The sequence below is a fragment of the Osmia lignaria genome, chromosome 4 (assembly GCF_051020975.1).
Source record: "Osmia lignaria lignaria isolate PbOS001 chromosome 4, iyOsmLign1, whole genome shotgun sequence".
Taxonomy (NCBI): Eukaryota; Metazoa; Arthropoda; class Insecta; order Hymenoptera; family Megachilidae; genus Osmia; species Osmia lignaria.
This window is the reverse complement of record NC_135035.1, coordinates 8,985,166-9,000,777: the sequence shown is the minus strand read 5'-3', so window position 1 is coordinate 9,000,777 and position 15,612 is coordinate 8,985,166. Positions and strand designations below refer to the sequence as shown.

Here is a 15,612-nt window from a genome sequence, read left to right as displayed (position 1 = left end):
CTACTGAAAATAACATAACGATATTCTTCATCGCGACTACTAAAAATAAACGATGCTTTGAACTCAATTCTCAGCCGGTTGATATTGGATGAGAGCATCTAAACTTTAACATTTATGTCAAATCATCGGCTGTCCAATTTATTCTTTGCATCCAGGAATAGTGTGAGAGGAGAAATTAAACTTGATCGTAGGAATATTCGTCAAGACGACGCGAACGCTCGCGGTTGAAAAGTCGCGGGACGTATTTCTCTGTTTTGATTTCGGACAGCGCGGCGCAGACAGCAAGAGTGGACGTGAAAATAACCCACGGCAGGAGGAAGGCGTACCTATTAATAGCGAACCGGAGAGTATCTTTGTCGTGTGTTAAGCAGAGTCGCCGTCGGTTTCGCAGCGAAATTCGTCAGTCGATTTACCGTTCCGCGATACATTCTTCGCACGTACACGCCGGGGAAACGCGTAACTCGATCGGAACACGATGTTCCGCAAAAGTTTGCGCCCGTACCCGGCAGCCGTTCTCGTTGTCTGTTGAATTTCCTGGCCGTGGCTGGTCTAAACATCGCGAAACTAGAGTGCCCTGTGTGTACGGATAGATTGGCACAGTTAGACAGGTGAATAGAAGCGAAGGAAAAGCGCGGAACGGGTTAAAGGAAGGTTGAAAAGTGGAGCTTTGCTGAGGAAGAGCGCGGCGGTTGGTCGAACGCGTGTGAATACCGCAAGATTCTTCGAAGGTTCCACGAGTTTGCCTTTACCTATAGACGAACTGGAAGGAAGTTAAAACCACATTCGAGTGAATCTAAATAAAGAACTATGTGGACCAGTGGATGAGGTACGGGATAGGGAGGGAGGAGCTGGCTGCGAGAGGGATATGCGGTGAGTAAGAATGGTACAGCGGGCCGCATGCAGCATCGAGGCGAACACATTCCCCAATGGCGTACGGATCAGCGACCGGGAAGGAAGAACGTCGGACGTCGTCGCGACGGAAGCGTCCGCAGACCACGTAGCACGCGCGGTACACGAGGGACGCGGCACGCCGAGGTTCTCCCTGTTCAAGTGGTTCAAACGGTCGGGTAATCGCGAGTCGGGCGCGGACAAACGACGGAAAACGATCGGCAAGTATCCGGTGGATGACAACGGACGACAAGAAAGCATCTCGTCGAGCGTGGAAAGCGTAGACACGTTCTACAGCACCACGACCGTGCGCAGTTTCGCCTTTCACACTGGAACCCTGAGCAGATGCGACGGGCTGTCGTTAGATATCCTTGAACAAGCAGCCGAGGTTGGTCCGTTCGCGGCTGGAGCATCGAAAGTCGCTGTTGGCAACAAAGAGAACGAGCTCGCGGATGTCGCTTGCACGTTGCCCACCAACCGAAGAGACATCACCGCAAGATACTCCCTTCAACCATCGACCGCGTTCAATTCCTGCGGAAATCTATCCTTTCCTGACAGACGACTGTTGGAGTCGTTGAAGAGGCTAGACGATCGCCGAGCCAGCTGCAACGTCGGCTCCACTCGCCGGAGAGTCCACGTGAAGGGAAAGCGACGAGCGCCTAATCCTCCCGTGAGCTCGGTGAAGATAACAGAGGTAGATGCACGGGAAACACCGAGGAACAGCAGCAGGCGGAAACGACGGGCGCCGAAACCGCCTGAGAAGCTGGCCGAGGGTAATTCGTCCGCGGAGAAGCGCGAAACTAAGCTCACCGATGGCGGAATGGACGTAGAAAGCCGAGCGGACACCGAGGACGAGCAAACTCTTAGCAACGACACCCTGGTGCTTCAGGGTGGAGTTCTGTTGGCAAGGAAAGAGATTAAACTGAGCGGGAAAGAGAAGAACGGGAAAGACACGAGCTCGAACTCGTTAGACACTGCCATTCCTCGGGACAGCCCGTCTACGACCCATACCGTTGGAACACTGAGCACAGCCATGCCACGACCTTGGTACAAACGGAGCGTCTTCGAACATTCTCGGGATTCCGGACCATCCAGAAGGGGCGATGTTCTCCGAGGGCCTACAACCTCCACGGTTGAAATAAAAGAAGAATGCGCTGCATCTAACATGGCCGCCTCCACGAGCTACTCCGTGGACGCGTCTCTGTCGAGATTGAACTTCTTCCATCGAGGCGGACAGACGGACGAGCGGAAAAGGGAGGCGAAGAGGAAGTCAGGTCTGTCGATTTTGACGAATATCAGCGAGCTCGACAAAGAGGCTGCCGCGATCGTTCAAGAGGAGCAAGCCCGAGCTAGAGCCTCGATGCTGTTGAAGTCTTCAAGATTGGTCGACGCGTTGGAGAAGAGGAATGAAGTGAACGAGGAGTTGGTTCAGGACATCGTCGCGTCCGCGATGGAAAATTCATCCCCCAGACGAGGCACCAGGGCTTTGATCTCTAAATTCAACGCCATCAGCAACATCACCAAAGTCACGGTTAACGCGAATTTTTTCGCGAAGAACCAGAGGGATCAACCATCGAAATTCGAAAGAGACGTGGTTAGAAACGCGAGACCATTCGAGCATGCTCCCGACTGGACGGAACACTCGAGATTCTCCGTCCAGCCACCCCCTGCACAAAGTAGCCGCGTGGAGAAAGACATCTCCAGGTACTTCCCGCCGCAGCAAAAGGCGGCGAGAAACAAAGTAGAGGCTCCTACTGCGAAGACCATCTCGGACAAGGAACAAAACGATCGACTGGCGAACGAGACTTTCAACAGGATATCATTTTTACAGAGTCAACTCGCTGCGAATCGACTGAACGACTCTGCTCAGAAGGACAGCGCGGCAGCTTTGATAGAGGAGAAAATTAAATCGAGACAGCAATTGGCTAATGAAAAAAAGGAAAGAGAACCTAAAACGAGTAACGAGGATCCAAAGAGGTACCTGTTGCCTCGCGGACCCGCGGAAAAGAAAGAGCAAGCTTTGAACATTTTCGAGGAACCAAAGAAACTAGACAGACAACGTTTAGACGGTGTGCAGAAGGAATTCTCGGATATTTTTGAGGAGATTGATAAGCAGTTACGTAGGAAAGAGTTGAAGCTCATCGATCGCCGTTTATCCCACACGAACGCGACATCCACTGATCAACGGGGCAAAGTTCACGAGGAAGCCGGAATATCAAGTAAGGTAACTAAAGTGCTCGATATCCTTGTGGAGGCGGAGAAGGACGCGAAGACAAAGACGAGCTTTCAGCCGGAAAAGTCGATACCGTTGGAGGATGCTCGTTCGACGGTTACGAACGTAAAAACGAAATCGGTCAAGACGAGATCACCGATACTGAACACCGTCGAGGATCCAATTACAACGGATTTAAAAGAGATGTTGAAGGAAATGAAACACTCGTTACCAAAGCGTTCGAGACCCGGCAAAATGGTGGCACGTAACGCGAATGTAACGGAGAAAACCGAGGCACCAGGTGGCCAGGATAAAACAACGTATTTCGTTTCTGCAGTGACAAAAGTTGAGAACATCGCGTTGCAAAACGATTACGAGCTCGACAAACAAAAGGTTTCGTGTTCGGTGCAAACCAGCGGGAATCTACGAAGGCTGAATCAACCATCTTCGTCCGTGGAGCAACCGTCCACTTCCGGATGGAAACAGGAAAACGTTGTCTATAAAACGTCCGGGAAGAATGTGGGTGGTTCCGGACTGGTGAAGAATACCTTTCAGTTGATACGACCACGTGATTTCGCTGAAATTGAGGCTACGAAAACAACGAGAACCGGTAACAACGAGAACACTTACGCAAACGTGATCGAACAATCGCTTTACGCCAATGCCCATGTCCCACCTGTGCCGAAAGAACGTTCACCAAGGGATAACATTGGAAAAATGAATAATAATAAGGAAATAACTGCACCTGTGACGGTGATTGAACAAAAAACAAAGGAAGAGGAGGAAACGAACGAAAGTGGTGAAGAAGGTAATGCGAGAAACGAATTAATTTATTTTTACTGCGACAGTCGACGTGTTAATTTAATTGACAAAGGTAGTTGTTCTCTCCGACTGAATCACCCTTCTAAATTTATTGTCGCGTGTTATTCATTGCCTTTGAACTAACGTCTCTGTCCTGGTTTTATTACAGACGACAAAACAGCGGAGAAAAACATGAACACACTGGCCATAAACCGATTACTAAGAAAGTTAGAAGCTGCAATCGCGTCTGGCCATCATCAACAAGCTGCCGGTTTGGCGAAGGAGCTGGCACGGCTCAAGATCCATTGTTCCGTGATTCGACAACGATCGGCTCGTCTCAAAGATCAGTTGATTAAAGTCAATATGTACATTGAGGACAAGCTTGCTCACCAGGGACCTATACCACTTCAGGTGAATACCGTCTTAAGCTACTCAAATCAACGTACACGTAACTGATTTGCTATCCGTACCGTGCCACCCTCCTTAGCTAATATATCCCATCTACCGTTTCTCCATTTTTCAAGATATTTTGCAATATTATTAAATTAAAGTATAATAACAGTTGCCGAGTAGAATGACGGTGGCCGAGCTGAAAACAAAGATACACACGGAATTCGAAATACCAACGAACGTCCAACGATGGATAATTGGTAAAAATTTGGCAGATCGCGATGAGGCAAGTTTGAACGAATTACAAGCAGTGGATGGATCACCGATATTTCTATACCTTGTAGCCCCAGGTAAGCGAATTTCTATAGGAAATCGTATGTCACCCCTTAGAACGAAAATTAATCTAAATTTTAATTGGAGAATTAAGACAGACAAATGTGATACAAACGGAGGAATCCAGCGATGCAAAGGAGCTGCCAAATGTCATAAACGATGATGCAAGTACATTCACAGAAGTACTACAAACTGTGGAAGAGGATCACGAAGTAGTCGAGGAAGCTGAGGTATTAATTTGAATGTATGATTCGTACGAATAGGTGCACTTTGTTTAATTCATGAAACGATTGTAAATAGGAGACAGAGGAGAGAAACACACCTGAGGAAGTGAGGATGGAACGATACGAGGAATTGATCTCTTTAGAAAACTGTGACGTAATACCTAATTCCGAGCCAATCGAATGTCCCGTATGCTTCGTTACATACGGCCCACGCGAAGGTGTAATATTAAGAGATTGCTTACATATGTTTTGCAGGTAAAAAATAATGAATAATTTCTTAATAAACTGACTACTAATTTGATTCCATTGTAGGGTAGTTTTAAATACCACTAAAGCCGCATTAATAATAAAAATTTGAGCCAAAATTAGAACCAATTACTAATTAATATTTTCTAGGTCATGTATTGCTAATACGATTAGATACTGCGAAGAAGCCGAGGTGAAATGCCCTTACAGAGATTCCGAATACACCTGTGAATCAACCCTCCAGGAGCGTGAGATCAAAGCAGTAAGTTTACCATTGATATTAAAATAAATATACAAGGAATCCATCCGTATGTTTTCTCAGCTCGTGGAACCAGAAATATACCAACAACACCTCGCGAAATCGATTGCTCAAGCGGAAAACAATGCCGGAAACAACGCGTTCCATTGTAAAACGCCAGATTGCCCTGGTTGGTGCATTTACGACGATGATGTGAATAACTTCCTCTGCCCGGTGTGTGGTGTGAACAATTGTCTCACCTGTCAGGTGAGAAAAAAGAAAATTATAATTCGTCGTCGATCGATCTCTGACATTCTAAATCGATGTTCCTGTCACAGGCCATACATGCTGGCAAAAATTGTAAACAATATCAACAAGAATTAAGACTGTCGAAGGAAACCGATCAAGAATCGCGAAGAACAGCCGTGATGCTCGAGGAAATGGTGGACAGAGGCGAAGCACTCGCGTGTCCGACGTGTGCGGTTGTTCTGATGAAAAAATGGGGTTGCGATTGGTTGCGTTGTTCCATGTGCAAAACCGAAATATGTTGGGTAACGAGAGGTCCACGTTGGGGACCAGCAGTGAGTAGTATGCATGTACTTAGGAGTTTGATTATTCAACTCTTTTCCCATGGATAATTTTTCTCGCAGGGAAAAGGAGACACGTCCGGTGGCTGTAGATGCGGAGAAAATGGAGTCAAGTGTCATCCTCGTTGCAATTACTGTCATTGAATCATTACTGGTAGACACAATTACCACTGCAACAGAACCGAGAATTTATTTATATATCAATGTCAATTGTCTCACGATATCGAGATAAATTTTCCTTTGATACCTAATAACGAAGTTTGATAATCGATAAAGCTGATATTGATAAGTAACACGTATATGTTACACAGGCTGCTTGCTCAACGATTAACCTTATCGCGGAACCGTCCTTCGTGGAATTGGATGTAATGAAAGCAATAAAAGAGGCAGATACCTCAATTTCTAACCATTCTTCCTTATTTTCTATCGTAACAGGATGCCGGGGATAATGAATTGTAGTTTACTTAAATCTTCGTGTGCATTATGAACATATAATAAATTATAGATACAGTTGTTTCTCTGCTAATAATACAGGCACCGATTTATTCGTTCTCGTTAGAAACTGTCTCGTTCGTCGAAGTTGTTTCGTTTGTACCAATCTGTTCGAGCCGAGCGACCAACGTCGACTGATGATGTGTAAGCTGATGATTCAGGTTGACGCCACCAGCGTTTTGTAATATTTGAACCAAACCCAATTGAGCGCTCGTGAGATCCATTTCTCCATACTTCAGGAACTCATCCTGTTTTAAAACGTATCCTTCCAATATTCCACCTGAAAGAAAAACACTGATGAAGTTAATTTTTTACTTTTGGGACTACAGATGGACCTTTCATTCCATAACGAAATCTAAAATTTAATTATGCAATTGTCAAATTTGTCTTCATGATTTTACTTACCCAGTGTGTACATTTTCTTACAGCTACGTATAATCTTCTGTAAGGGAACTACGTTTATGTCAGGACTGAACACGAACCACGTGTATTGGCCAATCAACGGGGCTATACCTTCGTAAGGTGAATCTTGTATTGCATCGAGTACAATGTTTGTACCGTATCTTTTAAGATACATGTTCGCTCTGAACAGAGGGACTTGCACATCGAATACGTCTCTTTGATGCATACTGTTCACATGCAAGCAAGCGGCCATTCTTGATTTATCGAGCCAATTACGAACTTCTCTGGATATGATCTTTTCATAGGGTGAAAGTTCCCTCTTAGTTCTACCAATGCGTCTGTTCAAACATAATTCTTCCAAACTCTTTCCAGCATTGGGATTTACATAAAAGGGCTTCACAAGTTCGTTCACCACTGCTTTCTTGTAAAATATTTTCGGTTTCCTGATATTGATTTTGCCTCTGAAACGCTTCTGCTGGTACAACACCTGATTAGGTGTTAACTGAAACGCTGAAACAGAAAGAAATGCACTGTGTTTCTAGGAAAAGTAAACCAGTTCGTTGCCTGTTTAATCGACTTACCTACCGTAATACTCTTTGGGCTTCGTTGAACACTGTTCGTATCGAATGTTACTTCCTTTGTGTGTAGGTACACGTGTGAATAGAAATTTTCCAACGATTCAACTGTCGACGAACGGAATTTCTGACAATCTGATTTTTATCGTTAACGATGGAATAGTTGAGTTCAACTTGCACACGTTACTCGTATTAAGTACATGATTTGTTTATTTTAAAAAATAGATATACATGATCGGTACGAATTGAGGACGAATACAAAAAATTATATAATATATATACAGAATTAATTACTTTTCTTTTTGCAACGATATAAGGCACTTTGGAACAAATGATACATGTAAATAATAATACCTATATGTACGTGTACGCGTGGGACGTGCATATGAGTGTTTAAAAAAAAAAAAAAAAAGAAAATCGTGTATTCCTCTCTTGTGTAAATATGTGTATTTTCTAGGTGTTATGCACAAGTAAGTTTTATGTATTTTGTATCTACGGTTGTGTTAAGGCTCCATTCGAATATTATGCGATATAGTTGATCGTTCCGCTGCAATAATTGCTAGTCTCGTGACGAGCTTCTATGCTATCACCGAAATTGAGCGATTTCCTATTCTTTCCTAATCGTAGCATCGAACGAATGCCTCCTTTCTTTCTTGAACGTTTGTATCGATCGTCCAAAGCGGAATTCAACGAGGCTTGCTTCACGTCCCCGCGACTATTCGGAAAACCCTCTCGATCGTCCTTAAAGTTATTGCTATTCGCTATGTCGCCGTGTACATCGTCTACCAGCCAATGCTTCCTCGGTGAGGTGAACTTATTATTACATCCAGGAATAGTGTACATGTATTCCGATTGAGCAGGATCCACGGATTTCTCGTATCGTTTTATATTATTCTCGCTCTTTGCGTTGACATCGGTGGTACCTTTACTTTTGTTCTTCTCGAAACTCTCCGCCTTACATCCTCGTCTCGACTGATCCTCCGAATCCGTCGATTGATTGGATACCTTCTGATTGGCTTGTTCTTGATTCTTATTCTCACGTCCCTCTCGCAGTTTCTTGTTCCTCTTGTAAGTATCGGTGTTCTTAGCGTCCAAAGCCGCGTGTCGCTTCTCCGACATACTCTGCCTACCTAAAGCGTCGCGAGAGAACTTATTCGAAGAGCAGTTAAATTCCTCCAACGACAATTGACTGTCGTAAGTCGGATCCCCGGAATACTGACTATCTTTGTCGTCCGTACTTCTTTTAGCTTCATTGCACTGTGGTTCGTTGGAGTCCTCTAACAACACTGGTTCCACACGATCGTCCCTTGGTCCTATGGTGATCTTCTTCACGTTACTAACGGGTTCTATCCATGTTTTATTGGTAGCGATACAGTAGCTCTCGTTTCTTAGGCTATTTTTGTTATACTGTTCCGTTAATCGATCGATAACTGGATTCCAAGGAGACGCCGTCACGCAAGACAACAGACCACCATTGTCCAAAATGTCCGTCTGGGAGTTTAAGCTGTTCTTCTCCTTTATTCTACCCTCGTTGCTCTTCGTGGAATCGGATATGTATATACTATTGGCAGACTCTAATTTACAGTGCGAAGACAAATTTTCCGGAAGATTCTTTTCATTTGCGTCGTAGGATGATATCCTCCTAGCTATGGTCAGGGTGATCACTCCTGTTACCGAGCTGTTCGTATTCAGCATCGCTCTTCGAAGGGTTTCCATCGCGTCCGAATTTGATAGGCCTAACAAAGATACCCCATTGACATTGAGCAATTGATCATTGGTCCTTAATCTGCCGTCCCTAGAGGCTGCTCCTCCGTGGATGACACTCTTTATAAAGATCCCCAAATCCATGTTTGTGTTCTCGTCGGTATTGGTAGTCTTTCCCTTAACGCTAACACCTAATCCTGCTTTCTCTGAATCGTGTACCGGTATGTCTAAGGTTAATATCATACGATTTTTACGCGGAGAGAGCACGATGTCTTCCGATGTAGATTTCACTGGTTTGAACGTGCACTTTTCATAGCTATGGGTACTAATTTTATCTTGCACTTCTATGTTCTTTTTTACTGGCGATGTGTTCGACGTGTTCCAATATTTCGAATTGTCTGTACTGTCGGAAGCTTGATTAGTGGGGCTCACGTGGGAATGGGAGTCAGGAATGGTGGAGGAAATTTCTTCCTGACGCGATACCACCATTCTTACCTTACCCCCTGGTGGAATACTTCTAAGAAGGGAGACCACCTCCGCTTGACTTTTACCCGTCATTTCTTTGTTATTCACTTCCAGCAACCTGTCGCCAGGCCTTAATCTACCATCTTCAACAGCAGCACCTTTTGGTAATATATTCTTAATGTATATCGGGCAATGGCCGCCGGCAGGATTGTCGCGTGTCGTGACGCTAAATCCGAGACCGTTGCTCCCCTTCGTTAATTCTATCTCGATCATACGGCCGATCTTACGAGTGTTGGCGGTCTGTAACAAATTATAGTTGCTACACTGAAGTCTTTTAACGTTATCGTCGGTTTCCGTCTTTTCCGTTCCCCCACTAGTATTTCCATGATTTTTATGCAACGATTTCTCACGTGGTTTCTTATGCTTTACAACGGAAATCTGCAAACATGGTTCAGTCATACAGGTACGAAATATTTCTTGCACTTTGGAGAATGGTATGTGTAACAGATTGTGACCATTTATTTTTATAATCTTATCATGCAAATCGATCTGACCATCTCTAGCAATTCTGCCATTGGGCTCAATACCTTCAACTCTAAGTCCTTGATCATTACCCAATAAGTCATAACATGGCACCACATGAAGCCCCAGTGGTCCTGCTTCATTCTTTATTACAATCTCTTTGATCTCTCCCTGATTCCCAGCTTCAATATTGGCATTTATATATTCAAATGATACTTTGGCATCTTGTCCCAGTGGTTCTCTACGGCGAGACTCTCTGGGAAGGGACTGAGCAGAATATGTGGCTAAACATGGTTCTTTAGTTGATAACGCATGCATTGACAATCTTTTAGTACTTTCTCTTTTTATACTGGGAGGTATGGAGGAATGTGTATCAATTGCATAGGATGGTTCTTTGCCATCTGAATGAAAAAAATCAGGGCTATTTGTTCCAACTGAACTAGCCCCATCACCACCAACATGCGTACCATCTGTATTCACAAAATGAGCAACAATCTGTTCTCTGTCATCAGCTACATCACATAACCTATCATCTGGATCCAACAGACCACCTCCAGTTAGAGAGGATAAACTATTTATAGTTAATGCACTATCGTTTTTCCCAGTTGCCTTTTTATACCTTAGAATAGCCTCATGCATTAAATCTTTAACCAGTAGGGTTCCATCCCCGCATGGAACCACCACTCTAACGTTATCGAAACACACAGTTACCTTCATGCTCGCTCCGATTTCATATTATCTTGTTATACGTTTACGGCCTCGTATCGATTATTCGTAATAGTATAAACTGGTTCGAAAATATTTTGAATGTACTAACAATCAGGTATAACGATATAAATGCATGTATCGTGAAATATACAAAGTTGTAAATGCTCTTCGTATAATACGATTATCTTGTACTATCTGTCGTGTACTTCCATATTCCGATAATGAATCACCGACATAGTACATTGATCACTTTCTTCTCCTTATTGTTGACTAATTTTGTTTAAAAACTAAGCGTAAGTACCAAAATTAAGTGAACATACTCGAAACAAAAAACTTTGTCACGACTGATAAGGTGGACGCGTACGCCCAACTTTATCACAACATCAAATATACGGAACAGACGCACTCGCCATTACCACATTTTATTCCACTATTCCTTGTGGCGATCCAACGGAAAGCAAGGAAAGATGGCGATACGAACAGTGCTGCCAACGAAACCCAACCCCACGTACCGCCTTCGGTTTTTAATATTCGAAGGAATACGTTTTAATTGCAATAAACGAGAAGCAGTAAAAATAATGCTTACCTTGTTTCATAAACTGAGCCATTATTTAACTGTAGCAGTTGTAAGAACAAGGCAACAAATGATTCATACACAACTTTTTAGGTGCTGTCCTTCGTTTGGACCACCATCTTATTTACACACCAACCATTATTAAAATGGTTCATATCCACTGGTTCTTGTTTAACCTTGAAATTTAAAGGTTGCTTTCCAATCAACGGACTTTGTCCGATCAACAACGGAACTTACACCTCAATTGGCGAAGAAACAGATGCACAACCATAAATGTTTGTCACTAATTTCCATGATATGAGAGTTATATTTACAAATTTATGTAAAATAGTAATTGATAATGCTTATATTACTTAAATTATAAAGCGTACCCTGTATTTAAAATAAAAATAAATCCAATAACCTTTTTAATACCAGAGAAGAGCAGAGAGTGTTCACTCTCCCGGGGGCTACCTACCCAAACCTTACTCTGATTTTGAAACGTCAACTTCTACAGAAAATTTCTAGTGATTAAACTACTTTTTCATTACGTCATTATCAACCGATAGTGCAATAGAACAAAGATATTTGCAATTTCATAAAAAGAAAATGAAGTGGTTTGAGGGTAGCATCAATGAAGCAGTTGCAACATCAAAATTAAGAAAAGCAATTTTCGTCGTCTTTGTTGAAGGTGTATATTTAGAATCTTAGGTTAAGCTATCATTATTCAATCTGTTATTATTTGTTTCTAATTAACATTACACAGCATCTATAATTAGAAACCTGTCTACACATTCTTAGCTGTTCTTTATCTTATATTCTTACATTATACCCTGAATGTTCCATCAACTCTATAAGACTAATTTTTTTTCCAATCTATTTACAGGGAAAGATGAAACATCTACTCAAGTTGCTCAAGCAATCAATGCCACAGAAGTTTCACGCCGCTTGGAACAAGAAGATTTTGTAGCAATACGGTTGGAAAGTGGATCTGAGTCCTATGTGTTCTTTGCCCAAATCTGTATCCTTTTATATAATCTCTAACATATATCATTAGGGCAATATATCATACAAATTTCAAAAAAAATGTATATATTCCTGAAAATGCCTTATTAGATCAATTGGTACCTGTACCATCTCTGTTCTTTATTGGTGAGAATGGAATACCATTGGAAATTGTTGCTGGTAGTACAACATCAGCTGATCTATTGGCCAAGATTGAGTTGGTATTATCAAAAGCAGGAAAGAATAAAAATACTTCTGCCAATTTGATAGATGCTGAACAGAAGGCAGCTGCTACTAATGCTCCCAATAACACAAGCGTTAACATAGAAGGCAATACACCAAAATCAAATGTAGAAATGCCACTAAAACAAACTAGCCCAGAAAATGTAAGTAATGCTGTAATTAAAAATGATACAAAAGAAGAACCATCTACAAGCATAAAAGTCATTGAAGCAGCAAAAACAACAAATGATAAGCAAGAAACACATACCAAAGAATTAACAACAGAAGTAAGTGTCTGCAACATTGGGTCCCTCGAAATCATCATATAACGACGAATAAATATTACACTTATGTCTTTAGGAAAAATTAGAAAGAGCACGAAAAATGTTAGAATTACAACAAAAGCAACGTATAGAAGAGGAGGAACGAAAAGAGAAGGAAAGAGAATTAGAGCGTCGAAAAATGAGACGTGAATTGCAAAACATGAAACGTACCGAAAAACAGCAAGAGTTATCGGACAGAGAAAAAATTCGGCAACAAATTGCTCAGGATAAATTAGAAAGGAAGCATAAGGAGCTTGCTTTACAGGTTTGTGTATCCTTTTTATTATGAAAATATTATTTTGTGTTACAAAATACATCATACGTAATCATATTGAGTACAGCAGCAAATGCAGCATCAACAGCCTCAGCAAGAGCTACCTAAACCATACGCTCCCATGGTAAACGATGCAACCGTAACTAGAATACAATTTCGATTGCCGTCTGGCAATCCTCACATGGGACAATTCGAACCAACGTGCACTTTACGTAATTTGCGTGCATACGTCGTTGAGAACATCACGTTACCTTTTCGGCAATTCGCAATGTCTACCTCTTTCCCTAGAAGGGAATTAATGCGCGAGGATGATGACAAAACTCTTTTAGAATTGGAACTGGTTCCCACAGCTGTTATCTTAATTCTACCCTTGAAAAACGTAATCTCGATTTGTACATTTTTACAGTCTTGTCTGTTGGGCAACATTAGTGATTGCAATTTCTTATTTGCAGTCGAATGTCACGACAACTGTAACCTCGACACAAGATATTAGCCTTATGCCACGATTCGTGTGGTCCATTTTTGCGGTTGTTACACACGTGTACTATTATGTGATAGGTTATTTCACAGGACGTGGAAATTCACAGGAACAACAAAGTGGCACTGCTGAGAACAAGGATACGACAAATAATTCAGGTGGATCAGTTCAATCGAATATTCAAAATGTTGCTACTTCATCAGGGTAGGTTTTTTTAGATTTAGATATTAACTATCGATGTAACTAGATCAGGGCACAAAGTAATGGACGACATTATGCAACAATGTTAGTTGCAACACTTTTAACAATGAAATACGTATATTAAAATATTCTTTGTAGGTTAGTTCGAAGATACATGACTAACCGAGAAAGCACAACCATCAAAGCCGAAGGTAACATACATAGATTACACTCAGGCGGGGATGATAATGATGAAAATAATACATGGAATGGTAATTCAACGCAACAAATGTGAATTATCAATTAGATCGATAAAACTCCACCTGGCTCTGCTGTTTCATTGATCAAACTTATGAATATATGCAATATATTTTGTTAAACTTTTATACCTTTCTGTTCTATTGCACTGCAATCGAATGTCGCGTGTTCCATGCTACGATCACGCCGACATATTATTCTAATCGAAGTTGTTGTATATTTTCGAGTGGTAATAAGGATTGTCTTAAGAATAATACAACCACATTGCATCTTAATTTTATAGTCGAGGACAAAATAATGTATTAAGCAGATGGCCTTTTATTCTGTTAATATATATATATAAATAAACATATAGAAAATTGGCACAAACTTTTATTCGCATTGCGCGACACCTTTTCACCGAAGAAGCTGGAGAACGATGGTCACCATTTCGCGAGACGTGCCAGTTAATGGCGCCGACTGACCGAGTAAAATGATACATAATGGTTTATTACAACGGCGAGAACATGGAACGATGACATACGATTTTTCGTCTGACGAAATCTGACTCCAAAAATATGTTCAAGGCGAGGAAAACAAATGCCAGAAAACTGTCTGAATCGTCTTGTTTTGCGGTTGACACGTTCAGAAAAACCGATAATTTACACCCTTGGGCTCCCACTATGTTGGTGTCGATTGCGGCACCAATTAAGCGTTAAATTGACAAGCATTTTGGCTGACTTGTTCCTTCAAAGGTTTCAGCTTTCTGGCAATATAACATATTGTAGAACCTGCGAGAGGAGTGTCGTCTGGGAAATGTGATCTTACGGATACACCTACTGGTCCCTTCAACGCCTCTGCTATTCTATCATATATTCTTTACAAATACACTTTTGTTGTGTAATTTGATTGAAAAATAAAATAAACGTAGTACATATAAATATGATATTACAGAGAAGAATCATGATTTGGCTACAAGAAGTTTGAAACAAATTTCTGCAATGTACTTTGCCAGTTCTCATAATCGTAGCCAAGTTTCACGTCTGTCAACAGTTCTTGTATCACTCTATCATCTCTATCATCGTTGCATTAATACACGCAATTGTCTGTCTAATAATCTCATTAAAATTACAACCGGATGGTCAACGATAGAAACGACAAGCTTGTCAAATCGTTAGATTTTATATGAATCTATTGGAATTCAAACGATGCTCAGTGTGGGTTAAGATCTAATAATATATTCGAATCATTTACTTTTTCATACTGTTCTATTTACACGATCAATTTGGAAGGATTTTCTACTAATATTTCATGTGACACGATACATTGAGTACATATTCTAAGATACAAGGTATCTGATGTAAAATAGCACCACCGACCAGGGGATGATTTTACTTGCAAGAATAACATCCATTAATTGTAAATGTTACTATTTATCCCTAATTACTTTAGAATAAAAATGATTTAAGTAAAATCATTTTTTAAGTTCAGATGAAATTCGATGAGGTCAAAATTTCAATTCGAGCAAAGTAACAGATTTGAAAATTGATTTC

General features: G+C 41.6%; 4 protein-coding genes across 6 annotated transcripts; 2 read left to right on the top strand and 2 right to left on the bottom strand.

Moving 5' to 3' along the window:
- The first annotated feature begins 227 nt into the window (after positions 1 to 227).
- On the top strand, positions 228 to 6,125 carry LOC117603543 (uncharacterized). Its single transcript, XM_034322811.2, has 9 exons — positions 228 to 3,908; positions 4,071 to 4,312; positions 4,464 to 4,641; positions 4,712 to 4,854; positions 4,925 to 5,103; positions 5,245 to 5,356; positions 5,417 to 5,599; positions 5,671 to 5,913; positions 5,983 to 6,125. The coding sequence occupies exons 1-9, from the start codon at positions 881 to 883 to the stop codon at positions 6,061 to 6,063; spliced, it is 4,389 nt and encodes a 1,462-aa protein (XP_034178702.2). The 5' UTR covers positions 228 to 880; the 3' UTR covers positions 6,064 to 6,125.
- Positions 6,126 to 6,319: 194 nt separating this feature from the next.
- On the bottom strand, positions 6,320 to 11,667 carry LOC117603546 (large ribosomal subunit protein uL10m-like). Its single transcript, XM_076688075.1, has 3 exons — positions 11,374 to 11,667; positions 6,817 to 7,323; positions 6,320 to 6,691 (listed from the first exon to the last, which is right to left on the bottom strand). The coding sequence occupies exons 1-3, from the start codon at positions 11,393 to 11,395 to the stop codon at positions 6,462 to 6,464; spliced, it is 759 nt and encodes a 252-aa protein (XP_076544190.1). The 5' UTR covers positions 11,396 to 11,667; the 3' UTR covers positions 6,320 to 6,461.
- Positions 7,781 to 11,244, bottom strand: LOC143305262 (partitioning defective 3 homolog). The gene has a single exon (XM_076688074.1). The coding sequence runs from the start codon at positions 10,794 to 10,796 to the stop codon at positions 7,911 to 7,913; it is 2,886 nt and encodes a 961-aa protein (XP_076544189.1). The 5' UTR covers positions 10,797 to 11,244; the 3' UTR covers positions 7,781 to 7,910.
- A 138-nt stretch (positions 11,668 to 11,805) lies between the features above and the next one.
- LOC117603544 (UBX domain-containing protein 4) lies at positions 11,806 to 14,441 on the top strand. Of its 3 annotated transcripts, none has more exons than XM_034322813.2 (7): positions 11,806 to 12,031; positions 12,227 to 12,361; positions 12,457 to 12,854; positions 12,928 to 13,155; positions 13,235 to 13,543; positions 13,617 to 13,846; positions 13,982 to 14,441. In XM_034322813.2, the coding sequence occupies exons 1-7, from the start codon at positions 11,950 to 11,952 to the stop codon at positions 14,115 to 14,117; spliced, it is 1,518 nt and encodes a 505-aa protein (XP_034178704.2). In that variant the 5' UTR covers positions 11,806 to 11,949; the 3' UTR covers positions 14,118 to 14,441. The 3 variants fall into 3 exon arrangements, with proteins under 3 accessions (XP_034178704.2, XP_034178705.2, XP_034178703.2); XM_034322814.2 differs by having other exon boundaries at positions 13,232 to 13,543; positions 13,617 to 13,800; positions 13,982 to 14,120; XM_034322812.2 differs by having other exon boundaries at positions 11,808 to 12,031; positions 13,232 to 13,543; positions 13,982 to 14,440.
- Positions 14,442 to 15,612: the final 1,171 nt, after the last annotated feature.